A 27,643-nucleotide genomic window follows, 5' to 3' on the forward strand; every position below is an offset into this window, starting at 1 on the left:
GCACATGGGAGGTGCCCAGTGAACGGTCCCTGTGCTGCTTAACCACTGCACCAGCTGCCAAGTCCATGTGGCGATAGGCAGGCTTGGAAGGAGAAACGTGGTGTTGACAAGTCTCTGTGATGTGGCTGTGCTGTTGGGTGTCTCCCTCACTTGTTTGATTTTGAAGCTACTAGATAGGAAAGAGGTGGTGTTCCATTTTTCCGGTTAGGAAACAAGCTCAGAGAGCAGTGCCTCCAGTGGGCACGTTCATTCCTCCTCCGGCCCACGCCGCGGCCATCCGTAGGCAGCTGCTCTGCTCCTTGCCCTTTGGCCCCTGCCTGTTCCTCGGTGTGCTGTGTCCTTCTTGCTTTTTGACCTGGTTCTGCTTATAGGGGCCTCTGCCTGCTGGTGCCTTCGGAAGTGGAGGACTCTAGCATTGGGCAGCGCCCCCTGCTCTCTGTCCCCGTGGGAGGTGCTGTGGCGTCTGTGTTTCCACAGGGTTTCTCCAGGGTGGGACCTTGTTTTGCCTGAACTCTTTTGCCCCTAAGAGCATCACCGCTTTGCTTTTGGAAGCTGTGGCCTCCACCCTGGCCTCTGTCCTCACTCAGGAGGTTGGTCTGGATCTGTGGTCGCCAGGCCCACACCTGCTGCCAGGGGCTGACTGAATACAATGTTTTACTGTCATTAACAGGGACTCCAAAGGTCCCGTACGGGTCTCAGCCCTACCAACTCTCACTTTGGAACAAAACACCAGCCCTTTTGTAGATGATAAAGAATAAAGTTGTTAACTGATCATCTCGAATGGCCAATCCTGCCCTTTCTGTACGTGCAGCTAACATTTGTGGTGTCTTTAGTTCAGTTGGGACCCCTGTTCTGGCTTACTGAACAGAATAAGGTAACAGAATATGCCACGGTGCAGAGGGAAATGCAAGCTTGGGGATCACGGGGCGTGCCTTGGGGAAAACGGGGTGAGAGCTGCGCCCCTGAGGAGACAGTAGGACTTGGACGTGGGCAGAGGGCAGAGGGCACACGCCCAGCCCGGAAGCACACAAGCAGAGGCACGGAGCCCTGACTGTGCGTGGCAAGTCCCAGGCACTCGTTTACTGGTGCAGTTTGGGGACATCCCCGTTGTTGAGCAGTGGCACCAGATGCAGAGCAGGTGTTGAGTGAAGTAAAGGGAATGGAGCGCGTGGTCGCTGGGGGTGAGCCCCAGGACCGGCCTTTCCTGGCGCACAGGACTGAGCAGTTAACTGGCCAGAAGCCTCAGGGCTGGATTTACGTTGCACCTGCTACTGTCTCCTGTGGTTTATCCCCAGCCCCTCCCTACTGACTTGTCCCTGCCTTTATTTTCTCAGCTGCAGTGGGGACCAGCCCTGGGTCAGGTACCGGGTACACTGGAAAGCGTGGTTGGGGACCCACCCCTGTCCCTTCAAGCGGCTTCTCGGGAGGCACTGGATCTGGGGACAGAGTTACAGGGAAGGGCCAGGACCTGTTCCCCTGAGCTGGTAGGTGCAGCTCTGCAGGGGCTCCATCCCAGCACAGGTACGAGGGACAGATGCCTCGTTCCCGTGGGGAGGATCCGCACTGAAGGCAGACGTGGTTGGTTGTGAAGCAGGTAAGTTCTTCTGCCTTCTGCTCAGATGGCACTGAGAGATGCAGGGAAAGCTGCCCCTTCACACTGGGGTGTCTGTGAGGCCTAGTAAAGCCACCTCCCTTCTTTCTCCTGCCAGCCCCTGAGCCCAGAATCGCAGAGCAGGGCCTGCCTCAGGCCCCGTTCCAGCTAGGTTTTAGTGGAGAAGTCTGGTTTCTAAAGTTCAGGAATGAGTCTTTGGGGCATTGTTTAGGCTCAGACTTCAGATTAAAAAAAAAAACACACTCTATTAATCCTGGGCATAATTTATTTTTTTTTTTTGCATAGGCATAAATTAGAATCTGGAGATAAAAAATTCAGAACCAATAGTGCAGCATTTGTGACAGGAGAGCGCAAAATGAAACCTGGTTGTCGGGGGGGGGGCGGGGGGGCGGGGGCTGAGCTGGGGCCAGTGCCAAAGGCCCACAGGTGGCCTTAGGCCTCACCTTCCTTCTAGCTCCATCCCCTTGGAGCCCATTTGGGGCTCAGCCCTGTTCTTACGGCACCTGCCTGCACCGCAGCCCCCCCTGGCAGCCAGGTTACAAGGAACTGAAATCACCCGGTGCCCCACAGAACGGGGCTAGGAATCAAGCCCAAAGCTTTTCAGTTAAAAAACAGACCTTGAAAAATATATACATAATACAGCAGAGTCTGCTGGGTCTCAAAGCCCTCTCTTCCCCCAGCCCACACCCCTGACAGCACCCCACCCCCCCTAGAAAACGAGCCAGAAAGGAAACAATCTGAGCAAGAGCTGAGAGTCTCAAGGGAGTAGCTGAGCCCCTTACAGTCAGGTGGTGGTGGGACAAGGCCCACAGTGCGGACAGGCCTCTTCCCACCACGACACCCTGAATGTCACCATCATTCTCATTGGACCATCCCGAGAGTCTGGGGAGTATGCTGCTCCCCACCCTTTTCAGCTTACCCCAGCTGCTTATGGCCTCAAAAGGCAGGTCTGGGCTCCCTGCACCTTGGGGGAATGTGGCAAGCTTGCTCTGGGGCACAGGCATGCCCTAGCAGAATGGGGAGCAGAGTGGGCCTCGGTCCCAACATCAGGGGAGAGAGAAAGCACTAACCCCAGCAGAGGGGGAATCCTACTGGCTGCCCCCCTGACCCCTCAGAGCCAGAGAGGCAGCCTCCCTTAGAGGCTCATAGGAGCCCGACCCTCAAGGGTATGAGAAGCCCCGTGGCCCACTCTGACCCAGAACACATACAGTGTATAGAGAGGCCTTTGGGGGACGTTAGGGGGTCAAGCTCCATAGGTTGATGGCACTAGATTTCTGGAAGAGCCCGGCTGCCCTGCACAAGCAGCTTCCTGCCTGGGGCTCAGCCCCAGCCTGCACTGTGAGCACCTTCCTCCTAGAGGACGTCACTTCCCTGCCTGGTGATAGGGGCAGCTCACCTGCCCCAGGCCCTTGCTTGTCCCACCCATGGCTTTGGCACCTGCTTCATTCACACGCCTACCAACCGCAGCTCCTTGGCTGCCAGCCCCCCATCCTGGGTAAGGGGCAGACAGGTTTCACCCACCTCTGCTGGGATGACATAGGTCCACTCACTGCCTTTCCCCCTGCCTCACGATCACCCCATGATATGCTACATATATACACCCTCCTAAGAGGGGGAAGTAGACACCCAGTGCCTGGCACAAGGAGGTCACAAAAAGGGACGCTGGAACGTGCTGTCTACCTCGAGCTGCCCCGCGCTAGGAAAGCCCTGCATATTCTTTCTTGTCTCCATCGGGCCAGCGGTTCTTGCTCCTGGAAGTCAGTGCGCTGGTCAAGCATGTGGGGAAGGGGCAGAGGTGCTGCTCTCCCACTCCCAGAGAAGGGGGCACGTGCTGGGAGGGGCTGGCCTCCCAGCTGGCTGGCAGCAGCACAGAGAAGGCCTAGTGGGTGGGTTCCCCATGCACCCGGAAGCGGTAGATGCAGGTGTACTCGGGGTGGCCCCAGTTAGTCAAGATCCGAAGCTCCACCACCTGGTATGTGGCCATTTTAGTGTCCTGGGTAGAGAAAGAAGGTGTTAAGAGTGTCCCAAGCCCTCAGACCTTGCTGACAGGAGGGCAGAGAGGGGGACAGCCACCCCCAGGGTCCGATGCCCCCCTCCCCCACCCCTCCCGTAGGCCTCCACAGCGAACTGGACTGCAAAGCTCCTGTCTTCAGATCGTGGAGCAGAGTTTCCAGCTTGTGGGCCAAGGAGTCCCAGGGGCTTCAGAGGTCCTCTAGGGGCCATGACCCACAGCCACACAAAAATGGCCTTGTAGCTGAGGACCAGCCAGATTCATTCCAGACAGATTCACAGGAGCTCTTTATCATGGTCAAGGGACACAATCACTGTCACGGAGGATCTGATATATGTTGACGGTGGAAAAGAATCCTTTTACTCTGAATTAGGCAGAGTTTTCTTCCTCAAGTTCTTAGCAGGCCTCTGTCCTCTTTGCTCCAAAAGCCACGATTTTTGAGCTTTTGGAGCAAATGGCCCCCAGTTCGACGCCAACAGACACAGCGCTTTCCCGTTCCCTTCCCGTCCTCTGGCCTTCCGCACAGCCGCTTTTCCTCTACTGTCTCCTAAAGGCTCGGTCAGCATACATCCCCCAGACGTCCCAGGCACTCCCATGGCTCAGTCTTTGGTCCCCTGGTGGCTGCATGGGACTGGCCCACAGGTGCCTCAGACTTGGTGGCCAAACCCACTCCTGCATTAGCCTGCCTCTTGGCACCTGGGACAGTCCTCCCCTCCACGTTCTCCACTTCTGTCCAGTCTGACACTTGCAACTGTGTGTCTACCTCCTCTCCATCCTCACTCCCGACACTCTCCGCAGCCACTTCCTGACCGGTCTCGTCCCCTGGATGCACCGTTCACACGGTCACATGATCTGACTACAGTGCACAGTCTTGTCACTTCTCTGCCTAAAACGTGGCAGTGCCCACCCCAGCCCCGAGGGCCAGAACTCTTTGGCCTGGTAGCCAGGCCTGCCCCTCTCCGGCCTCCCTTCCCACCACTGTCCCTTTGCCACCTCACCCAATTCTTCACCCCTAGTGTAGCTCTCAAGCCCCCGGCACAGCATTCATCTGGGCTGTCAGAACATTGATTTCTTGGGGCTGCCGGGATCTGGGAGCCTAGCTCCTGGGGTGGAGACTGGCATTTCTTGCATTTCTAACAAGGCCCTGGGAGACTGATGCCCGTTCAGATTGAGGCCAGAAGTCTCCCTCAGAGCCCTAGCCGTGCGGCACTGCCTGAGGCCTAGGAGGAGCACCCTCTGACAACTGCCCCCGGCTCCCCGTCCGGGATGGGCCCCTCTGTGTGGATGTCTATGTGGTGCCTCTCCTGTGCCACTTGGACAGCTGTCCCTGTTCCCTGCCTCGAACTGTGGGGAGGCAGGGGCTGTGCCTATTCTTGACCTGAGCCCGCGGTGCCTGACACGGAGTAAGTGCTTGGAAACCATCTGCCGAACGGATAGGAAGCTGAATGTACCATTCCGCTGGCACAGCGGAGTCCCATACCTGAAAATAAAAGGTCTGAATGGGCTCCCCATCCTGGTCGTAGGTGAACTGGCCAAGAAGTGTCCCCTCTTGCTGCGCATCTTCATCAAATCCCTGAAAAGAGAACAAAGGATGGAGGGACGATCCATCCCCGGGGACAAGTGCCCCAGTCACCCGGGGAAGAATGCTCTCCCTTCCTGTTCCCACACTGGGTCCCCCGCCCCCGAGCAGATCAGCGCCAGCCTTGGTAGGACTACAGGGGCCTGAGCACTGGACGTGGGTTATTCCAGCGCAGCCTAAGCTACCATTTCCCAGGCTGGGGCTATCCCTTCCAGGTCTGCCCCCTTCCTCCCAAATAACGGTCCTGGCTCTATCCTTAGTAAAGACTCACGGTCCCGTAGCCCCTCTGAGCCCCCAAAGGTAGAATACTCACAAAGATGGCAAAGTCCTTGGGGGCACTTGAGATGGTGCTGTTGGGGGACAAGGACTTGGGGACATGCTCTAAGGTGACAGCAGTGGGGCGGATGCGGGCAGAAAGGCGAACCACAGCAAAGCCCTGGGGCCCCTGGAAGGCCCAGCAGTTGCCTGGGTGCACATCTGGCTGAGGGGACGAGGAGGAAAGGAAGTCCCATCAGCACGGGGCGGGTGACAAAGACGGCCCACCCTGAGCACGGCTTTTGCTGGCTCAGGACGGGAGTCACCCAGCTATGCAGGCGACCTGCTTGGGGCCCCTGCTGCTGCCCTCATGGGTACCTACCTGGAGAATGACTCGGGGCGACTGGGAGTGGTACCACAGGGGGATGCCGAAGAGACTGAGGAGGGCCGTCTTGGTCTCATAGGTCTCAGAACATCGGGTGCTGATAACACTCGCCCCTGAGGCAGGAAAGACAGGCAGTGTGGGCACCTAAAGCTGGATCCCAGCAGGGGAGGGAGGGAGACGCTGACACCTGTGCTGCTCACCAGCCCAGGGAACTCGAGAGGGGACCCCTACGGCCATGTCCTCTCTCAAGGTGGGAGGGCAGATGCCCCAGGCCGTCTTCAACCTCACCCCAACTACAGCTGTGAGCGTCAGTTTCCCTGGCCAAGGATGGTATTCAGTTCATCCGGACTTCTCCAAGTTTCTTTGCTTGCCTTTGTTGTGATTTCTGCCCATCTCGAGCCCTGCCCGCCTAGCACCACGGCTGCCCGGCAGATGCCAGGGGGGCGGCCAGCACGGGACCAGGCTCTGCAAAGTGGGGAGAGCGCACACACAGACCTCCTGATTCCAGAGCGTAGTCCACCATCCCGATGCGGTCCTCACTGTAGCGCTTCAGGGCCTGGTTTACGATGCGCTGCACCTGCTAAAACAGGCATCCGAGGCAGCTGCCACGAGCAGCAGACTCGTCCACCCTTGAGCCCCCACTACTGGGGGCGAGGGACCCCCGGACCGGCCCCCTCCTATCCTGCACCACACACTGGTGTCCAGCCACACGTGCCACTTAACCTAGATGCACCCCCCCCCCTGCCCCCACCAGCCCCAAAGCAAGCACCGGAGCCTCCCGCACGTGGTCTTGGGACGTACCGGGAAGCTGGCAGTGTGCGACTGCGCGGGTCTAGGACTCCCAGGGACGAGGGCGCTGGACGAGGGGGTAAGGGTGGGGGTTGTTCCCGGGGCCCCACGGTCCTCACCTCCTCTGTCACCCCGATCACGCCTTCCCTCTGCAGCGTCAGCCCCAGGCTGGCGGCGGCCTCCCTCGCCGACTCGCCCCGCATCTCGGCCACGTGGGCGAGGATCCTGCCCTCCAGCTCCCGCAGCTGAACTTGCATGTCTTCCTGCTGAAGGAGCCCGTTGCGGGCCCCCCCGCCGCGCAGAAGGAACTGACTGATCCAGGCAGGGAACTGGGACTCCACCTGGCGACAGAAGGAAGGTCTTTTAGAGGCTCACAGGGACAGTGCTGCTGTGGTGGCTCCTGGCTGGAGTGGAGGGGGCGGGAAGAGAACACAAGCCGGGAAGGGAAGGGCCAAGCACACCCCGCTAGTCCACCTGAAGGAAAGCGTTACGACCAACTCTCCGTGTTACTGATAACAAAACAGGAAGAACTGTCTACGAAAGCCAACATCTGGGCCAAGTCCAGACTCGGGACTAGCAGGCCACCAGGGCAAAAGGCTCTTTGCCGTACAGACTCGTAGGACAGACACTCTCAGAGGACACGGTGTTCGGCAGGGGACTTGGATGGTTCCAACTTACGTCATCCCTCACCGCCTGCAGCTGCTGGGGCAAGAGGCCCACTTGGTCTGCCACCGAGCTCTGCTTCAGGCTCAGGGCCGCCAGCTCCTGCCGCAAGCCTGCCAGCTGGCCCTCCAGTCGCCCCAGCTCCTTCATGGAGTTCTCTCGGAAGGACTCTTGGGTCATCCTACTCCCAAGGAGAGGAGAAAAGAGTAAGCCTTGGATCTCTGGTGAGGTGTGAGGCCACGCCGCGGAACACAAGGGGATCCCCTAGTTGGCTCCCGACAGAAGTGAGTGCCCAGCACCTGCACACGAATGCAAGGCCTCCACCTAGGGACCCTGGCTGTAGAACACAGCCCCAGTGCCTTCGAATTGGCTTGCCGATCCCAACGAGCGAATTCTTATCCTGTCCCCTTCCTAAGACCAGAGCCATAATTCACTCTGCCTCGGCCTCTCCATCCTCCACACGGGTGGATGTCTGGGGCACGGAAGGCAGCCTGCATGAGTGTGTACAGAAAAGGTAGCGGGTCTACGAGTGAACCCACAAATCCCAGTTCTCTTGCGGTGCCCCCTCCCCCACTCAACCGCTCTTGCCCTTCAGATGTTCCTGAGCTAGTTTTCAGCCATCCCCTCTCTGTTCAGAACGCAATCAGAACTCTGCTCCGGGGCTCTGCGCCCCAGGCCTGCCAGGGTGTGGGGTGGAGAGGTTGGGGGTAGAGCAGGCCTAGGCCGGATGGCAGTGCGCATTACCTTTGCCACTCGGACTTCAGCTCCTGGAGTCGAGCCTCAGACTCCTGTAAGCAGGAAGAAGGCAGAAATACAACATATGCCAGGCTCAGAGCAGTCAGTCTCCCAGAGCAGGATCTATTCTGTCTGGAGTCTGTTCCGGCAGAGCCCTGCCCCAGGCTCTCCTGACTGCTCCAGCAAACATTAACCACCTCCTGGCCTAGGTCCTCATGAGAGGCTTGCCCCATCCGCATGCTTAGGCATGCATACATTCCCTCATTCATTCAGCATCTTATACCCAGCACAACAGGCCTCTTGAAAGCGACCCTTCCTCAAACACACCCCCGGGCATCCCTGCAAAGCATTCCTGTGCACGTGGGTTCAGCTCCAGCAGAAGTCAGGAGATGACATCCCCACCCCATCTAGTGTCTAAGCACCCTTTGGGAGAACCAAGCTGCTTCAGCCCAAGAGCAGATGTTGAACTATAGATCAGGGCCCCACTGGGGAGGCCCCAGGTGCCCCTGAGTCCACCAACCTGGGAAGCCTGGACGATTTTCTTGAAGAGGTCTTCTGAGTCTTGTTGATGTTCTGCTCTCAGGGTGACCAGCTCTTCCTGTCAGACACAGGGGAGCGTCTTGAGGATTTTACTGAGTTAACGTGCAGAGGGAACTTACAACCAGTAAGAGGCAGAACTGGAGACTGAACCAGGCCCGTCTGCCTGCAAACTTTGGCTCCTGGCCTTTGTGCCACAAGTGCTTCTCAAACACGCAAGACCCCCTTGATCTCTGCTGCACCCCTACTGTGCCAGGCACTCTGTGGTCTCCTGTTTCCACAGTCGGGGTTGGGAGTGCACGGGGAAACCTGAGGGTCTCCATTTTAGAGGAAGGAACGAAGGCTTAGAGAAGGTGAGTGACTGCCAAGTGACACGGCTGTCCCTCTCGTGTCAGGGTGTGCAGGGCCTCACCCCTCCACCCCACACCCCCACGGTGTCACCCACACGCCACTCTGCTCACGCTCAGAGACCTGGATCCGAGCGGCGGTGTCCCTACGGAAGTCCTCCTTCAGGGCAGCCTCGCGGCGGCTCACCAGCCCTTCTAGAAGTGCCAGGGTGTCCTCCTGGCTCAGGCCTACATGGCCTCCCCCACCAGCAGCCCCTTGCCGCAGCTCCAGACGTTCCAGCCGCACAGCCTCCTTCTGCCAGTTGGAGGAAAATTCGGCAGCGAGAGCTTCTAGGCGCCGCTCCAGAGAGTGTACCCGGGACAAGATGCGCTGCTCAGCCTGCTAGGGGGTGGGAGGGAAAAGCCATAGAGGTGAGGGGCCTAGGACAACAGTGCTTCCTGAAGAGAAAGGGAAGGGAATCCCAGGAACACCCAAATGTGAACTCACGCTGGCCCTGAGGACCATCCGTGCTCAGCGAGGTGAGTACCCCAGCAGGGCAAAGGGGTACCGCGAGTATGCGGGCACGTGGTGACAGAGTGCAGCACAAGGTGCCAAGGACGGGTGCGCAGGCCAGGCGGGAGGGGACACAGCGCCCTCTCCAAAGAGGGTCCAAATGGAGGAACAGGTCCAAGAAGAGGACCAGAGGAGCGGCAGGGGGCAGGGTGGCCTCCCGGGCTGGAGCCAGCCCCCTTCCCTCTCCTACATGTGTGCGTATGCAGGAAAGCGAGCGGCCGACAGGTTCAGCCGCCCACTTCGTTCAAGAGAACTATGGCTAGGGGCGCCTGGGTGGCTCAGTCAGTTGAACGTCTGACTTCGGCTCAGGTCATGATCTCGCAGCTGTGAGTTCCAGCCCCACGTGGGGCTCTGTGCTGACAGCTCGGAGCCTGGAACCTGCTTCGGATTCTCTCTCGGCCCCTCCCCTGCTCACTCTCTCTCTCTCTCTCTCTCTCTCTCTCTCTCAAAACAAACATTAAATTAAAAAAAAAAAAAAGAGCTATGGCTAAAAGACGAAGCAATTTGAAGAGGCTCTCTTTCTTCTAATTGGATGGCCCACAGAATAGGCAGAATAAGTCCTTTGGACTTGACGGTGGCACCTGATAGCATGCCATGGATTTTGAAAACCTTGTTGGCTTAAAAACAAAAATCTTTGCCAAGAGAAATTATAGTCTCTCAACTGTCAGTTAGAGACCAGGGCCGCCTCCTGAGGGCAGAAGTTGCTTCTGATTTTTGAATGTTTTAACATAGGCAGTACATCTGCAGGACAGGAAGAGCAAAGAGTGACAAGCCCTCCCCTCACCTGTGTCCCATCCACCTGGGCCCTCAGCCACCACCGGCTCCCCCACCAGGCAACTATTTTCATTAGTGTCTTTATGCAAACGTAAGCAAGTACGACAAAGGTGTGTTCGTTCTTAACCTCCTCCTCCTCACAGAAAAGGTAGTCCTGAAATTGAACTGCACTTAACATCCTTACTAACGATTCCAAAAGGGAAAGTTAGAATGCCAGAATAGGTCATTATGTGATAACATGGCAGTCGGGAAGGTAATATTCGCCAAAATAAATGGTTAAAAATGTGTTCCCCAGTTAAATTCAGCAAGATACAAGCAAAATTCAGATGTCATTAGGGGAAAAAGAATGAAACACTTTTCACTGGTGACTTCATGACATGTATGCACACATTCCGGTTATGTGTGCCCTGTCACCTCCCACGCCACACTGCAGGCTCCTTGAGGACACAGCCTGGGCAGCCTCGGGCAGAGTGCAGACAAGGCTCTTGTCCTCCCGTCCTCCCTGTATTTGTACCCTCTGCAGTGTGGCCTTGCACGTGCTATATCAAGAGGTGGTGTCTACCCCGCCCCCTTTTTAAATGTTTTTTTTTTATTTTTGAGAGACAGAGCATGAGTGAGGGAGAGGCAGAGAGAGAAGGAGACAATCCAAAGCAGGCTCCAGGATCCGAGCTGTCAGCACAGAGCCCGATGTGGGGCTCGAACTCAAGAACCGTGAGATCGTGACCTGAGCCGAAGTCGGATGCTCAACCGACTGAGCCACCCAGGCGCCCCTATTCCCCCCTCTTTGAGTCTAGACTGGCTTTGAGATTTACTTCGGCCTGGAACGTGGAGGAAGGGACAGTGTGCTAGTTTTGAATTGAGGCCTGATTTTGCTCTTGTGGCACCATGGTCGTCTGCTAAGAGAACGAGGCGGGGCTCGCCTGCTGGACGAGAAGAGCACGTGTGGCACCCAGCCTGCCCCTGCTGACCCAGCAGCCCGTCCCTGCTTAGACCAGAAGAGCCACCCAGGGCACCCACGGGCTCATGAGCCAATCGAATGCTTGCAGCTTTAAGGCACTGATTTTAGGGGTGATCTGTTTGTGGTAATCGGTAACTGACCAGCCCATCGCCTTACTCTTAGAAGATGCTGAGGAAATATTTATGAAACTATAGAGAAGGAACAAAGTAGCTGAAACGATTTGTCTGATTCCTTTTCCTTCTGTTTTTTTTTTTTTTTTTGTTTTGTTTTGTTTGTTTTTGTGTGTGCTTAAGATGGCAACTGATTTGGGACAATTTGGAGTCCTATTTAAGCCCAAACTGCTCTCCCAGTGCCTGTACCCCAAACAGCAGAGACAGGGGACAAGGCAGTCTACCAGCTAGGACACCGCCTACGGAAGCTATGAGGGCAGAGAAATCAACTGCAAATAGAGGCAAGGTGAGGACCCGTGACCCTAAGCTACTCACCTGGAAGTCTCTAGACTCCCACACGTCATGCTGCCTGCTGCCGCCCTTCGCTGCCCACCAGGAAACCATCGCAGGGTGGAAGGTCTGCAGCCCATAGGGGTAGAAATACCAGGCACCTGTACACAGAAGAGAGGGGGTTATCCAGGCCTGTGGCCATAAGCCAGAAGGCACACGCTGCTGAAGACGGCGGCCTAATCAACATGGGTTGTTAGCAGCCTGTCCCATTCTGTGAGCTGGGCTGCTGCTGGAAGGCGGTACAAGGGATGGAGGTTCCCATCATTCTCTGAGGCAGCAACTTCCACCTGACGGTCCCAGAGTATATGCTTTCTCACACTCCTCAGGAATCCCCATCTTTCTGTAAATGGCAAAACTCAGAGAACATAGCTCTAATAAAGCTAGGGATGATCCAGAGGTACAACCAGAGGACCTGATGGTGGCTCTCAGCCAAGACTGTCTGGCAAGAGCACCCAGGAAGCTCTTTGGGCGCCTGAGTGGCTCAGTCACTTAAGCGTCTGACTTCGGCTCAGGTCATGATCTCGTGGTTCATAGGTTTGAGCCCCGCATCAGGCTCTGTGCTGACAGCTCGGAGCCTGGAGCCTGCTTCAGATTCTGTGTCTCCCTCTCTCTCTGCCCTCCCCCTCTCATGTTCTGTCTAGGGTCTCACTGTCTTTTAAAAATAAACATAAAAAAAAAAAAAAAAGAAGATCACCAGGAAGCTTAAAAATACCCAATATCTGGCCCCATTCTCTAGAAAATGAATTCACTGGTCTGGAGTATCCCTCTATAGGTGAGTCTTAAAAGCTCCCCAGATAACTCTAATGAGCTGCCATGGTTGAGAATCCCTGAAACAGGAGACACCTGCTAAAAGAAGGTGCTTTTGACCCAAGACAACACAAGGCTGCAGCCACAAAGACGCCTGCATCTTGCTTCAGGGGCCATCTGCTTGTGATGTGTTTACTCCTGAGCTTACGCGTGTGGGGTGGGGGATGAGGGCACCTGGCGAGCCGTATCAGCCAGTGGGTCTCCATCCCAGGGAGACCACACTTGCCACTCAATCATTGGCCGTGAGCAGGTACCACCGGAAGCACACGCCCACCAGGCTTTCCATCAGACCCTCTGGACACACCTCCCTTAATGCACTCCCTGAGCAGCCCACTCCGCCGGCCTTTCAGGCCCTCCACACACATCGGCCCCATCAACCCTATGAGGCCACGGTGAAGCTCAAGTTAACAGAGTAACTCCTGAACAAAGCACTGTATGATCGTAAAGGGTCATTATTACTTCAAGGGCGATGCCCAGTTTCCACTGGACGTGAACAAGCTGTTCTTGTAACAGCAAACAAAAAGGAAGTCCACACTTGGGAAAAATTTTCTACCTGGCTGTTAAGTAAAATAAATACTAGTTGAGTAGATGCTAAACCTATAAAACCAGCTCTAAAAAAAGGTAAAGCGTGGTCTTTATAAGTTAATTATAAATTGGTACAATAATTAAAACGGAGCCTGGGGGCCATGAAGGCAACTCACGTGGAATCGTGAGACCGCAACACTGTCAGATTAGAAGCTGAACACAATATATATAAATAATGATTACAACCATGCAGAACACGTGAAAGTCCTAAGATAGAGAATGGAACACCACCAAGCATCTTGTAAGGCTCTGTGCTGACAGTGCAGAGACTATTTGGGATTCTCTTCCCCCACCCCCTCCTCTCTGCCCCTCCCCAACTCATGCTTTCTATCTCAAATAAATAAAAAAAATTTTTTTAATGAAATATCTTAGTACAAAAAGGCAGACTTCTCTTTACAACTTTATTGTTTCGATCTTAAAGATTGAACTTGATGTCATAACAAGAATTCACTCACTCAGACTACACCCTGATTTGGAATGCAGGAAAAATGACTACTAACAACAAGATCCCTGTCAAGATCCCTGCTTTTTACCCCAATACTCCTGTACTAGGGCATGTTCTCACTCAGATGGCCCCAAGGATGCTCTATTGACATGCCAGGCAGTCAAGTGCGGCCACCCAAACAGAACACAAGATCAACGGATTGGGGCATATCCCTTCTCACCCACTGGACACCCTAGAAATGCCACGCAGGTCCACGAGGAGCCGGGAGGGCCAGACAGGAGTGGCCGAGAGCTTGGGACTGAGCTGCCCAGGCTCAGTCTGACTCCACTCATCCCACCTCCTTCCGTTGCCTGTAGGCGATCACCATCCCTCTGGTTTTTGCGTGTCCGCTCAGCGCCAGCCCCCCACCCACACTGCCCTGCCCCTCTGGCTCACCAGCTCCATTTCGGCCTGGCATGCTCGTCCTACCCCTGCCCTGCAACACCGGGCAAGCTTACCATAGGTCAGGCCGGTCAGAAGCAGCAGCAGCAAGAGGAACCACAGGAATGTCTTCACGGATGAGAAGCGCCTGGGCCACAGGAGGGGACAGCAGGGGAGGAAGAGGTGTCAAGAGAGCATCCAGGGCTCTATATCCCTGCTGGGAGTCTGCAGAGGCTTTCCCTGAGTGCCAAACTAGAGTTGGGAGGGGGATGCCCTGGAGCATCTCATCTTGCCAGGGCTGGACTGGAGACTTTTAGAGCTTTGCCTGCAAGTCTTGGAATAATGGGGACAATGCTGACTCTGAATTTTATTGATGTGATTAAAAAAAAAAAAACACGGGGTCTTTGTAAAACCTGAAATTTTCATACGAACAAGTCCTCTAAGCAAGCAATTCTAGAAAAAAATATGGAACTCCTTAAACAATATTTTCCTTAAAAAAAAATTTTTTTTTTTTTTAACATTTATTCATTCTTTTTGAGAGACAGAGTATGAGCTGGGTAGGGGCAGAGAGAGAGGGAGACACAGAATCCGAAGCAGGCTCCAGGCTCTGAGCTGTCAGCACAGAGCCCGACGTGGGGCTCGAACTCATGGACTGTGAGATCATGACCTGAGCCGAAGCTGGACACTTAACCGACTGAGCCACCCAGGTGCCCCAACAATATTTTCTTGTAGAAAAATATGGAACCTTCTTTTGGTGACACGGATCCACCCTTGGCCCTCTTCTCAGCATAATCCTCAGCCAATCATCCAGCCAGGATTACGTCCAGAGGACCTTGACCTCTTGGCTCAGTCTTCTTTCCCGGCTCTGCTGGGTCAGGGACTTAGAAAATCAACCCACAGCATCACGCAGCGCCTATCCCTGGCTTCTGAACACCCAGCAGAGAACACTGGGTTCTAGACTGCCCCAGGGCCAGGAGGAAAGCTGAACTTTCCTCGGAAACACCACTTTTTGGGCCAGAGCCTGAAACCTGACCAGCCAGAGTAAGACCAGGCTGTCAGACTCAGACGTGGCTGGATGGGGGCTGGCATCTAGCAGGAAGTAGCCAAATAACAGGAACCCATAATTTCAGAATTCTCCCTGAAAGGCTACTGGTTTGGAAGGCAACACCTGACTCGATCCCATTATCTGTCAGGCAGAGAGGGGCTCTGGATAGTCTACTCCATGCTCACTGATTAAAACTGCACGTAAACTCGAGAAAAAGAAACCTTCACAGAAAGGACATATACAGGTTTAGAAGCCTTATTGGTCCCTTCTGTCCCAGGGCTGAGTCATTGTCAAGGTGGGAGTCTCGCTCACCTGGTTAAAACGAAGACATCGAGGAGGGAGGCAGCTGTTGTCAGGCGATACCAGGTGGTGCCAACCCACCAGTAGAGGAGTCCAAACAGCCGGCCTGGAAGAGGGACCGTCAAGGCCTGAGGGTCACCCTCAGCCAGCGGCCTGCAGCTTGTGGTTTCAGAGCATTACTGTCTCCACCTGCAGCCCTCCCTGCCGCTACCCCCAATGCTGACCTGCCGGTGCACCTGTCCTCGAATCCCACCTGCCTACTCTGCCAACATTCTCCATCCTGTTCCACAGCTGCTCCTGCCCTTCTGAGTGGGAGTGTTAGAGTGTTGGCTCCTGGTTTCCAGTGGCTTATTCTAGGACGAGCTCTCCCTGCTCGTCCTATGGTCTCTCGGTGGGATGCCCAACCACAGGGAGAAGGGGAAGAAGGGGAAGAAGGGACTGCTGTAGAGAATGGAAATAGCCGTGCACAGAGTAGCCAGCACCCACCTGGAGAAGTGACCACCATCCAGAAAAAAGAGGCTGCCCAAGAGGCTGCGTTCCTTAACCGTGAACCCGAACCATGGTGCTCAGTCTCCGAGTATCCTGCAGGGACAGAGAGGCCACGGCTCAGTCTGTCCTCCCTTTTAAGAGCCCAGAGACAGGGAGACTGCCTATTATTTATCTTCTCCTTTAGACTGTGAGCTGAGACCATGTATCATTCTCCTTCGCATCCCCAGAGCGTCACCCAGGCCTGGCACCTAGCGGGTCAGTAAAGGTCTGTCAAAGGAACACAACGGGAGGTTTCTGACATTTTATTTCCCTTGATCTTACTGTCTGCACCCCTCTCCTCACCAGCAATCCTTCGATCCATTGTTCCGAGCTAGACCAAAGGGGTCAAAGCAGCTCCTACATGTGAAGCGCCCCGTTAAGGCAGACACAACGGAGTCGACCATAGGCTGCTCCGACTGACGGGGACAGGGCAGTCACAGTATGTCAGGGGCCGCCCCAGGCCTGGGTTCAGGGTGCCACGGTGGCATGACCAGGGGGTGCCCAGCTGGTCTGCGCAGGGGCCTGCCAGACACCACGCTCTCAGGCTGGCAGGGGGGCACCTTCCCCGGGCTTCCCGTCACCTCCCCCAGCAGCCCCAGAACCTGCTGGAGCGTATCCCTGAGGCGTCACCCACCTGCATAGTCATCCTCTGAAGAGTAACCTGAGGAGGACCCCAGGAAGTCCTCGGAGCCCTTGTTCTCAGAGAGCCCATTGAGTTTGCTGCTTTCGGTGCCGCCTGTGCCTCTCCTCCTCCTCACCCGCAGATCCTCACCTGAGGAGGGAAGAACTCGGGGTTCTCCTGGGGCAGGAGGCTATCCCGGAGGGCCTCATGGGGACACCTTGAGGAGCGTTTCTGACGGACAGATGGAGCTGCCCTGAGCTTCCTCCTGAGCTCCCCGGGTCCATGGGGGGGGGGGGGGGGATCTCCGGGCCTGGAGCAGCATCGTGGCCACCTCGTTGTCTGAAGTGGCCTGTGGCTCCTCTTCCGAGGGCTTCTGAGGACGGGGAGCCCTTCCTCTGGCCCGGCGGGGATTAGGAAACCACTGGGAGGGGGGGAGGGGGGAGAGTTTGGACCTTAAATTTCCAGAGGAAGCAAAGCCTCTGGAGGCAGGTTTCAAACACTCACCCCAGTAGGGGTCGCTATGCAGCTGGTCGTCGAGGATGGAGCTCCTGGCAAGGGAGGCGGCCCGGGGGCTGCCAAAGTAGGACTCCCTGACCACCGACTCGCTGTAGTAGGACGTGTGCGTGTCGGAGGAGGGGCCCAGCTGCGGCGCTGGGGAGAGGCGCTTCATGTTGCCGGACTTCCTCTTCAAGGTCCTGTGGGAGGGGAGCCGGCAGGGGAGAGGAGGGGAGCAGGCAGGTGAGCCCATCCGGGAACAGGAAAGGGAGCCGCTCTGCCCGCCTCTGGTGAGTGGGTCAGCCTTGTTGCCAGGCAACTGACAGCTCCCAGCTGCTGACTGCGCTAACCACAGGTGCAGTCGCTGCCCCCGTTATCTCCAGATCCCACCAGCAGTGAGTGATGAAGGCAGGATTCAAATCCAGGTCTCTAACTTCAATGCCAAAGTTTTTTGTCCCCCACCCCCCCACCCCCCCGCCGCCATGCTTCTAAGAGAGTAGCAATTTCAACCACCCACTGAAATCCCAGACCAACTCGACCTGGCCTCCCAGGGCTAGCCAAAGCCTCGTGAGCGGTTATCTGGGCCTCATATCTGCAAGCGGGGCAGGATGAGGCTGGCGCCTGCTGTAGCTCATTTGCCATGCTCCTCGGACCGGGACCTCTCCTGGGCTGCCTCTGCGGGCCCCGCTGGAGCCCTGCAGAAGGTACTCCTGGGTCTGGGGAGGATGGTCAGACGGGCACATCCGTCCAGAGCAGAGAGGGCTCCTGTGAACCCAGCCCGCACTGGCGGGGTTTCTGGCCTGGCTTATTCTCGAAGCTGCCTCTCCCCACTTCCTGTTCTCTGACCGAGAGGGCAGCAGCCTGGCTTACAATAGGGGGAGAAGAGACAGCAGGGCTGGGGCCTCGCATCCTCAAAGGTGCGAATGCTCCCCCTCGGCTGGATACGGGCACCTGATCTCTGCCCAGTCAGGTGGCGACAGGACAAGGCTGTGCAGCGACCTGCCCAAGCCCTCTGCTCAGCAGGTCAGCGCTATCCGTGGGTGGCCGGGGCGGGGTGGAGGGCGGGGGTGAGACGGCAGTCTCCTACCTGAGAGGGCTGTCTTTAAACAGGGTGCTCTGGCTCCCCATCACCGAACTCCCTCCACTGCTGCTGCCGCCGTCATCATCGCCCTGGGAGTAGCGCGTGAGGCGCTGGCTTCGGCGAGACATGACGAGGTAGGATGGGGACTCTCCCCCTGAAGAGAGTCTTGGGAGAGAAAGGAAGACCAGTGAGGCCTGGCGGGGGCAGGTGTTTCAGCTCCTCCCGGCGAACAGCCTACCCCCTGCGCATTCAACACAGACAGCCCCAGAGGTGGGGACAAGGGGGCGTGTACGGAGCATCTCCCGGCACCACCCACCCTGCCGCCAGGCGGCCCTGCCTCGGGCTCACTTAGTGCCCAGGTGGCCTCTCTCACGGTGCTTTCCACACGCTCTTCTGGCTTTCGGTTTGACACGGAGCTGCCGGAGAGGCAGAACCGGACCTTCTGCGGCCTTTAGCAAGTAGCAGAGCAGGTGGAACGTGAGAGGCACGCCACAGACGCTAACTGAATGCCTTTGATCATTACTGCCCACACAGAGTCTCTAGTCGGGCCATCCCACTACGCTGCCCTCCCCCTGGAGCTGGGTGCGCGCGCCTTCCAGCTGTTTCTCTTAGAGGGGACACACTTTCTTTTCCTTGTGGCTAGACTCGTTGACTCAGGGTCCCAATCCAACGCTGACCGGAGAAGACCTTTCTGGGGTGAACCCCACCTACATCCTGAAGGTGTCTGCATGTCGTAGCCCCTCAGTGATCATTGTAGTGCAACATCAGGGCATCCTGTATGATGATAATTGTGATGACGGAATACTTTGCTAATGCCGCCTGGGTGCCCGGCTTCTTTCGCACTCATTTCTGATCCTTATGAACACGGGAGGTACTATTACCGCCACTGTGCAAGGGAGGCACCTGGGACCCTGAGACGACCGGTGACCTTGCCCACAGTCCCCTAGCCTGTACATGACAGAGGCAGGGTTTGAGCTCAGATCGGACAGGTGGCACGGCCTGGCTCTTTCCCCCTCTACCATAACGTTTGCAAGTTGCTTTAGGAAACGTGTGTCCCCAACCAGAGTCTTTGACGGCCCTGAATATGCACAGAACGGGTTGTCACACGACAAATATTTGTCAACAAACTAACAAAACAGGGAGGTGGAGCGGCCGTGTGGGATCACAGTCAATCCCTGCCGGAGGGAAGAAGTCACCACGTGCCGTGGGAAATCAAGGCTCTGGAACGGATACCGAGGACTCGAAGCCAAGGTGAAGAGTCGTGGCAAAAGGCGGTGTTTGACGACGGGGGGGGGGGGGGGGGGGATTAATCAGCCTTTCAGATGTAGAAACCCAAATTCAAAATCTCAGATTTCCCGCGTGAGGAGTCTCAATGTGGTGCCTTTGCCTGCCCATGCTACAAAGTCTTTGTTACACTTAGGCCCCCACGAGAGTCCCTAGTACTTGTGACTTATTATCATTTCTCATATTCCTTATACTATTAGTTCCCTAGGTTGTGCAGTGGGTATAGGTTCTAGTGTTTCCCAACTCCAGCCTATGGAAACCAGAAGGTCTGGTTAGTCCAGCCGGAGAATTCAGAAGTCCTCTTCTGAAAAACAAGCAGCCTCATGTCTCGGTCTGACTGGCGTCTGCCCAGGTAGGATGCCCACCTGGCATCCCCCCCTCCCCCTGGTTTTTAGACAGTGTTAGTAAAGGGACCGATCGGTAGTAGCCAAAGCAGGAAGCTGGCCTGGCTCCTTTTCTGTATTCCTCTCCTTATAAGGTAATGCCACCCCCACTACTGCCCTCCCCACCTAAAAGCTCCAGATGCCCATATAGACTCCTCTTCCTCAACCCCCACCTGCTGAAGTGGACGAAGCCTTCACCCGGGGCAGTGGGGGGGGGGGGGGCAGAAACAAAGCAACGTTTCTGCCAACTCAAGCTGCTGTTGGCAAGAATATAAATATTCAGACGAAGGGGTGGGGAAGGGAGGTGTGGGGGGCGTGGGGAGGTGGGGGGGCTGAAAGCATCAGAAGTCAGCACCCTCCTCCACCCCCCCCCAGAGGCTTCTTAGTCTTTCCTGTAGTCCTAGTATCAAAAAAAAAAAAAAATAGTTTGCAACTGAGTCCGGTTTCAGAAAATGAGAAAGGTCAGGGCTTGAATCTTCCAAAACAAAACAAGAAATGAATCTCTAGGAGCTCGAATCTTTTGCGTATCTGAATAGACCCCACCCTCACCAACTCACAAACACACACACACACACAGAGTTAAGAAACCCTCAAACAAAACATCCCTCCCCACTTCTGTGCTGAACCACATCCCTTTTCTCAACTCCACCTTTCCCCACACCCCCCTCGGCAAACTTATATGGCAGTGTCCACCCAATCTGCAAACTCAGATCTCCGGCGACTTCCACGGGACGTTTTCACACTACTTTCCCTCGTGGGACCTGTAAAACGCTCCAGGGGCTAACTCCCTTCTCCCTTCATTTTCCCCACGGGCTGAACCTGCAGAGATTTTTTTTTTTTTTTTTAAACTAACCACGCGCCTTCCCTGCGGCTCTGCACTAAGTCACACTCCCGCCTCCTATTTGTTTGGTTTCTTTTTTTAAGAACTGAACAAAATGGGCCTCCCTCCTATTCCCGGAGTCTGACAGGCAGAGGGCAGAGAACTGCCTGTCCCTGGAAACTGCCTGCCTGGCACGAAAACACAGGCACTGCCCTGGGCCGGTTTGAGGTAGCCCGGTTCTCGCTCCCCTCCTCTCGGGGAGGTTCTGCCCCGGGGAAGTCCCGCCTGGAGACATCCGCCCTCTGGGCTGACCAGTGGGCGGCCGGCCCCGGGGACGGGGGGCGGGCTGCGGAGATGAGTCAGGGCGGCTGGCCCCGGCACGGCGCTGGCCCTTCCCGACCGGCCCAGGGGCGTGCGCCAGGCGGGGCTGGAGCCCGGCCCGGCTTGGCCGGGAGAGGAAGAACCAGGCCTGGGCAGCTCGGCCCTGGCTGGGGCGGCCCGACGGTGACCCCGGGGTCCGGCCGGGGCCCGCGGGGAGGCGGAAAAGGCCGGCCTACCCCGCCTACCACCCTTGCCCCGCACGTCCGCCCGCCAGAGGCCTACCGCCGGCTGTTACCTGCTGCCGCGGCTGCTCCGTGCGGGGCCGGGGGCGTCCGAGGCCCGCTGCGCCGCCTGGGCGCGCCCCCTTCCCGCGTCCGAATCCTGCGAGTGGCGCTAGGCGCGGGGACCCGGGGCGCGCGGCGCGGGACGAGGCCAGCGGGCCGAAGGGCGCAGCAGACAATGAGACCCGCGCAGAACCGCGCTGCGCGAGTGGGGCCGGCCGGCGCGCGCGTGGCCGAGTGTGTATGTGTGCATCTGCCAATCAACGCTGACAGGCCGCCGCCCATTGGCCGGGCCCCGCCCGCGTCACCGCCCACTGCCACCGCCCATTGGGCTGTTTGAACACAAAGGCCCCAGTTCGCTCCGCCCGCCGCGTGGGCCCCGGGGGCCCGGCGAGCCTCGCCTGGAGTCCGCGCGTGGGAGGCGCGGGGGGCGGTGCCGAGCCCCGGGAGCACGCAGCTGGATCCCGCAAGTTGGGGCTCGGCCGGGCCTGACTGCGCACTTGACTCCAGGTCTGGTGGCTCAAAACACCTGATCCCGCTCCGAGCACCGCCTCGTGCGCCTCACCCCACCCGTGGCCTTCCGGCCGTGGCGTCCCCGCGCTCCGCAAACGGACTCCACACGCGGGATGCCAGGGCTTTAAAGGCATCGGGTGATTGGGGAGACACAGCCTCTCTGAGGACGGCTCCCCACCAACCCCCCACCGAGTGGGGAGCAGGAAAAGTAGAAGACCCTTGGCCTAAGGCCCACCTGGAAGGGTAGCTAGTAGTTAGTCCTCAGCGGACTAGCCAACGATTGTTGAAGGGATGCTAAACGCCTGGCGCATGCGTAATTGTCCTTTTAGCCAGGCATTTCCACACCCATTTTAGAGGTAAGGAAACAGGTTCATAGAGGTTTTAAGTGATTTGCTTCAAGTCACAGCCAGAAGGAGGCAAAAGTGAGATTAGGAGATTCTCCTCACATCCAAGTCGGCTTTTTCTGCTTAAGAGTTGCTTTTGGGATTCCAGACAGGGCAAGGAGGCTCTGGCATTTCCCCGTCTGCCCCCAGGGCCCCCAAGTTTCACTGCAGAAAGGAGGGAGTTTGCTACGTTTGGTACTGAGAAAGCAGGGCTGGTTACGTCTTCCTCTGCCTCGCTCAAATTTATGTGACTGATAGATAATGAATGAGTACAAATGTCACCTGACGCCTGCCACTGGCCAACTTTACCCAAGTAGCAAGTGCACAGCTTGGGAGGAGTCATTTCCTGTGCAAATGCTTCTAAGGGTAACAGTGTCGTTATTTCACGCTTAAAGCACCAAGAGGAAGAGACAAGAAATTACAAAATCACTGAGACAGGACAGGAAGGCACTGGGGGTAGAGGCATGAGGAAGAGTGAAACCCTTGTGCTAAGTTGACTCCAGACAAAAAAAAAACGACCCCTCTTCCTGGGCCTCTACAGGCCCATCTGGGAAAAAAAGGGGGCCTCACCTGCACTTACAGCATCTTGAAGACAAGGGTTAGATGACAAACTGCCTGGCTCTCCAGGACCTCACGTGGGGCCTGAGTATCTGCTGACCGTGGAAGGAATAAAATGAGAATGCAAATCAAATGTAGGGCCAGCATCCTGGGGCCTCCCTTGACACCTTCTCACCAGGGCACTTAACTCCCCAATCCCGTGCTGGTCAATTCCAATGGAGGGCCTGTACCTCGCCACCACCATTGCAGAACCTGTTTCGCTCTCCCAGGATCCTGGCAGAAGGACCCTTTTCCGGAATGTGCCTTCTGCTGGTCTCAGGCAGGGGCCACGCCCACAGGCTGCGTTGCCTCTGTGGGCCTGCCGGATGGCGAATAATGGCCCCAAGGATATTAGGTCCTAATCCCTGGAAACTGTGAAGGTGACTGAAGACAACATTAAATGAAGGGTTTTGAGATAGGGAGATTATCTTGCATTATTAAGGTGGCCCTAAATGGAATCCCAAGTGTTCTTTAAGAGGGAGGCAGAGGGGCGCCTGGGTGGCTCAGTTGGTTTAGCGTCAGACTTCAGCTCAGGTCACTATCTCGCAGTCTGTGAGTTCGAGCCCCACGTCGGGCTCTGTGCTGATGGCTCAGAGCCTGGAGCCTGCTTCCGATTCTGTGTCTCCCTTTCTCTCTGCCCCTCCCCCATTCATGCTCTGTCTCTCTCTGTCCCAAAAATAAATAAACGTTAAAAAAATAATTAAAAAAAAAAAGAGGGAGGCAGAGAAGAGGAGAGGGCAGAGGTTGGAGTGGTGTGGCTATTAGACAAGGAATACTGGAGGCTGCCAGAGGCTGGAAGAGGCAAGGAACGGACTCTCCCCTAAAGCCCCCAAAGGGAGCATGGCCCTGCTGACACTTTGATTTCGGTCCATTGATTTTGATTTTGGATTCCTGGTCTTCTGAACTGGGAGAGAATACATTTCTGTTGCTGATAAGTCACCGAATTTGGGCTGACTTGTTACAGCAGCCACAGAAAAGTAACAAGGGCCCCGGAGAAATTCTCGCCTTTGCTGTTGAGGTCTCCCGTGTTTGTGCCGTGCCCCTCCGGCCGTCCTGACTGTCGTCACTGATGCCACCCATCGGACTTGTGAGATCACACGCAGACCCGTCTCCCCATCTCTCTGCGCCTCGCCTGTCTGCCGTCCACTCACTCAGCAACCCTCTGCCCTTCTGGGCTCTTCCCTGTGCGGCCGCCGTTCAGTTGGCCAGTCTTCCCCCAGCTTGCTTCTGCCCTCGTTCTCGGCCCCATTCTTGCTCCTCCCCTCTCTCCTCATCATCTCAGACACAGTGGCAGGGCGGGCGGTGGACAGCTTTGCCCACTGGAACAAGGGGGCTGACAGTGTAGACGCTGCAGTGGGGCCACACGATGGCTTTCCTTGTCGCTAGACACTTTTGCCTTGGTGGCTCCTTCCTGCATTTCATATGTATGTGTATACACACACACACACACACACACACACATATATATAGTTACACGTATACATATATATTATATATGTATATATGTACATATATATAAAGTTTATTTCTTTATTTTGAGAGAGAGACAGTGTGAGTAGGGGAGGGGCAGAGAGAGGGAGAGAGAGAGAGAGAGAGAGAGAGAGAGAGAATCCCAAGCAGGCTCCATGCTGTCAGCACAGAGCCCGATGTGGGTCTCAAACTCACAAAACCATGAGATCATGACCTGAGCCAAAACCAAGAGTCAGACGCCTGAGCCCCCTGGGTGCCCCAATTAAAAAAAAAAAAAAAAAAAAAAAAAAAAAAAAAAAAAATATATATATATATATATATATATATATATATATTTAAAGTTCTATATTATGATCACATTGGCCGAAAGAGTACTGCAATGTAGGCTTGATTCATGAGTAAATATTTATTACTATTATATGTAATTTTCCTTCTGGCGTTAAAAGGATGAAAACGAAAACATTTCCGTGGGCCCTGGGCGCCACGCCTGTTCTGCCTGATGGGAAAGTTCGCCGTGTGCTGGGGATGTTCGAGGAACAGCTCAGCCGGGGGGAGCCCGAACGGGCCCACTGGGGCGCTCCTGGGCCACAGAACACTCTCCAACTCTCACCCAGACCAGCCAGAGGAAGTGAGGCGTCAGGGTAGGAGTGATAAAAAGTGAGGATACAGGGGCTGCCGCCCTGGCTCCAGGCCAGGTGCCCCACTTGCTTGCTCTGTGATCTGGGGGCGGCCACTTGGCCTCTCGGAGCCATTTGCCTCACTCATAAAATGTGAATAGTAGCGACCATCCTGTGTATGACCTTGGACGAGTCAGCAAGGCCCCCTGGCCTCTGTTTCCCCGTGTGTGAGGTCAAGTGAGGAGAGAAACTGCTCAAACATCAAGGGCTTTTGCCAATGGAGATCTTTGGGAAGACGAGGGAGGAGGTCAGCCTCCTGGTCTGTCGTGGGCTCGTAGTCAAGTCAGGGAGCTTCTCTGTGCTTCCAGAGACCCGGGCGCCCACATGGAGGTGGAATGACCTGTGTACCCCTCTGCCTGCCCCACGTGCCAGGGACGGGTCCATAGCGCTCAGTCGTGCGCACAAGTGACACACAAGTGACAGTAAAGCCTCCAGCCACCTCACTGCTGCCCAGGCCACCTCTACCTCTTCCTCTCTGCTGTCAGCACAGGTCAGCAGCCAAGGGTGTCCGCGTCTGTCCCTTAATCATCACGAGCAGAGCATCCTTGTTGGGGGTACGGTGGGGGAGGACTTGACTTTAATGTCAGGCTTCCTGGCAGCAGGAACACGTTTGGCAGCTATGGGGGAGGAGGGGGTGGCCTCAGAGGATCTTGGGGCCCTCCCACCCCCCAGGGCTGTTTCTCTATCTCCTTGGGATCTGATGTGGGCTCCCCATTCCACCCTGCCCCAGCTGGCGACAGGACTCCACATTTATGGGATCTTTCATCCCGAGAACTCAAAGAGCTCTGTCACTGGGTGGCAAGCACAGTTAAGCCTGTTTTATGGACGGGAAAGGCCAGTCCGAGGAAGGAAAGGTACTGGGGCCAGGTTACTAAGTGGGCCAGCCGGGCGCCAGGGACCTGGAACAGAAGGACACTCCCAGCCAGGCTCTTATGGGTGACTGTGCCTTAGTCGTCTCTGTCCCCCCACGCCTGTTACAGGGCCAGCCTCCTAATAACCGCTCAGTAAACCTGCTTCCGCTAACTGCCTGACTCCCCAGCCTTCAGACACCCCACACCCCAGTGTGGCAGCCGCAGACCCCTGAGTGCCCCGCTTGCAGTCCCCAGAGCTGAGCCCTCCTCGGCCTCACCCAGGGCCCCTCCCGCTTGCACACCTTTGCCCAGGCCGCGCACTGGCCTAGAATGCCCTTTCCCCATTTCTCGGCCTGATGAATCTCTACGAAGCTTTCAAGGATGGGCTCAAATGTCACTTGTCCCGTGGAGGCTTGCTTCCTTGCCTGCAAACTCCCCAGGCGGGAGGAAAGGCTCCCGTACCATGTTCCGGCATCCCTCATCCCCTTGTCCAGGCGCTTCTCACATTGTGTTCTGGAACGGGAGCATCAGTCACCCACAGCGCCCAGGGATAGCGTGAGCTCTAGACAGGCCAGTGCCTGACACTCGGTGGAAGCTTTGACGATCACTCCTCGCCCCCTGCAAGGCGTCTGGCCGAATGGCTTGCCCGGCCTGTGCGGTCAGGAGGCCAGTCAGAGGCAGCACTGGGGCCTCTGAGGGCACTGGCCCCTGGGCCACTGCTCATGGGCTCATGTAGAAGAACTTGCCTGATATCCCCGTGAGGTTGTCTCTCCTGCAAATGACTCCCAGCCCCTTGACATCCCCACCACCTGCTCCCCCTCCTGTGGGGACATTGCTGGGCCCATTAATCAGCCCTTCTCAGCCTCAGTGTCCTCATCCGTACAGTGGGGATGGCGTTGACGTGTCTACTTCATACAAGCTTAGCCCAGTGCTTGGCACAGAGTGAAGTGCTCGATCAAGGTCGACTGCTTTCTAATTTACGAAGCATTTGTTCAGCCGATGCCTACTGCATGCCTGCTTTGCCAGTGACCCAGAGCCGGTCCCGCTGGAGAGGGAGGTGAGTAAGCAGATCATCACCACACAGTGAGGCCCCGGGAGGGACACAGGCCTCTAAGGGCCCCTCTGACCAGGGCCTCGGTATCACTTCCATGGGCCCTTCCTCCGTAAAAATATTAAAAATTCTCCTCTGCAGCTGTGTTGGTATAAAGGGCAACATAATGCAGGCTACGCTGTATCCATTTCCCCCCCTTCTGATGGAAAACATGTCCTCGGGCCTTAAAAGTGCTGTGGGCCCTGGTACTGTGCCTGCTGTGCGTAAGGGTCTGGCTGCGACTGTCCTCACCCAGATCTGGGGAGTCAGAGAAGCTGCCATTCTGCCCTGCCCTCCAGGGGCCTGTGGTGAGGATGTGAGCTGCACCGGACGACAGGGGCAGCGGTCCTCACAGCATTGCTATTGTTGGTGTGGCCAGCAGGCCTGTCCCACGCAGGGACAGACCTCCGAGGGGCCCTCGGCCCTCAGCACCCAGCTGTCAGCGCAGCAGCTGGTACGGGGAGGAAGGTCCCATCATGAGTCACTCGGTGCAGTTCCCAGAGAGGGCGCAGGACTTGTGAGCCCTTGGGCGTGGCTGGGGGCGTTTCAATCTGGGGACCCCAGATCATTCAGTTCTCCTGTGCCCCGCCCCTGTTTCCTGGGGGCGTGTACCTCCGTGGGCGTGGGCCAATCTGGCTGACTGGTTCTGGTGGCCCATAAGTGGGGCGGGGCAGGACAGCAGAGGCCACCTGTGGTCACCTGCTCGGCTCAGCCCTATCAGCCCGTGAACTTCTCTGCCAGCACCTCCAAGGGCACCGTGTCCAGCCCGGTCAGCAGCCACAAGCCCAGGGCTTCCCTGTGCTCAGACTCCCGCATGCCATGGCTTCCTGGTGGTCAGGGGCTGTGGGCTCAAGAAGTTTCCCTTCCTGTGACCCAGCCTTCTTGTCACGCTCTTGACAGCTTTCCTCTTGGGGCCAGGGTGGTTGCGGTTATTTGAAATTCAGGCA

The 27,643-nt window shown here is 56.5% G+C and overlaps 2 protein-coding genes and 1 long non-coding RNA gene across 8 annotated transcripts in view; 2 read left to right on the top strand and 1 right to left on the bottom strand.

Moving 5' to 3' along the window:
• GTPBP1 (GTP binding protein 1) overlaps window positions 1-12,350 on the top strand; it is a 38,166-nt gene extending 25,816 nt beyond the window's left edge. For 2 of the 4 annotated variants that reach the window (XM_053226810.1, XM_053226811.1), the window contains exon 12: window positions 11,492-12,349. In XM_053226810.1, the coding sequence (XP_053082785.1) occupies window positions 11,492-11,599 (108 nt within the window). In that variant the 3' untranslated portion in view covers window positions 11,600-12,349. Of the gene's footprint in view, window positions 1-11,491 lie in introns of all 4 variants that reach the window. The other 2 variants (XM_053226813.1, XM_053226812.1) reach the window with 2 other exon arrangements.
• On the bottom strand, window positions 1,864-21,321 carry SUN2 (Sad1 and UNC84 domain containing 2). 3 transcript variants are annotated; one of them, XM_027070716.2, is made up of 18 exons: window positions 21,130-21,321; window positions 18,033-18,191; window positions 16,955-17,145; window positions 16,463-16,600; window positions 15,787-15,882; window positions 15,313-15,406; window positions 14,033-14,103; window positions 11,684-11,799; window positions 9,038-9,295; window positions 8,550-8,627; window positions 8,039-8,082; window positions 7,310-7,475; window positions 6,751-6,972; window positions 6,338-6,422; window positions 5,840-5,955; window positions 5,516-5,683; window positions 5,104-5,196; window positions 1,864-3,605 (listed from the first exon to the last, which is right to left on the bottom strand). In XM_027070716.2, the coding sequence occupies exons 2-18, from the start codon at window positions 18,152-18,154 to the stop codon at window positions 3,492-3,494; spliced, it is 2,172 nt and encodes a 723-aa protein (XP_026926517.2). In that variant the 5' UTR covers window positions 18,155-18,191; window positions 21,130-21,321; the 3' UTR covers window positions 1,864-3,491. The 3 variants fall into 3 exon arrangements, with proteins under 3 accessions (XP_026926517.2, XP_053082784.1, XP_026926515.2); XM_053226809.1 differs by lacking the exon at window positions 21,130-21,321 and adding an exon at window positions 18,375-18,394; XM_027070714.2 differs by lacking the exon at window positions 21,130-21,321 and having other exon boundaries at window positions 9,038-9,292.
• Window positions 21,322-21,338: 17 nt separating this feature from the next.
• Window positions 21,339-27,100, top strand: LOC128316503 (uncharacterized). Its single transcript, XR_008300522.1, has 3 exons — window positions 21,339-21,984; window positions 24,525-25,245; window positions 25,486-27,100. It is a non-coding gene; the product is annotated as an uncharacterized LOC128316503 (long non-coding RNA).
• Window positions 27,101-27,643: the final 543 nt, after the last annotated feature.

This window comes from Acinonyx jubatus, chromosome B4 (genome assembly GCF_027475565.1).
Source record: "Acinonyx jubatus isolate Ajub_Pintada_27869175 chromosome B4, VMU_Ajub_asm_v1.0, whole genome shotgun sequence".
Taxonomy (NCBI): Eukaryota; Metazoa; Chordata; class Mammalia; order Carnivora; family Felidae; genus Acinonyx; species Acinonyx jubatus.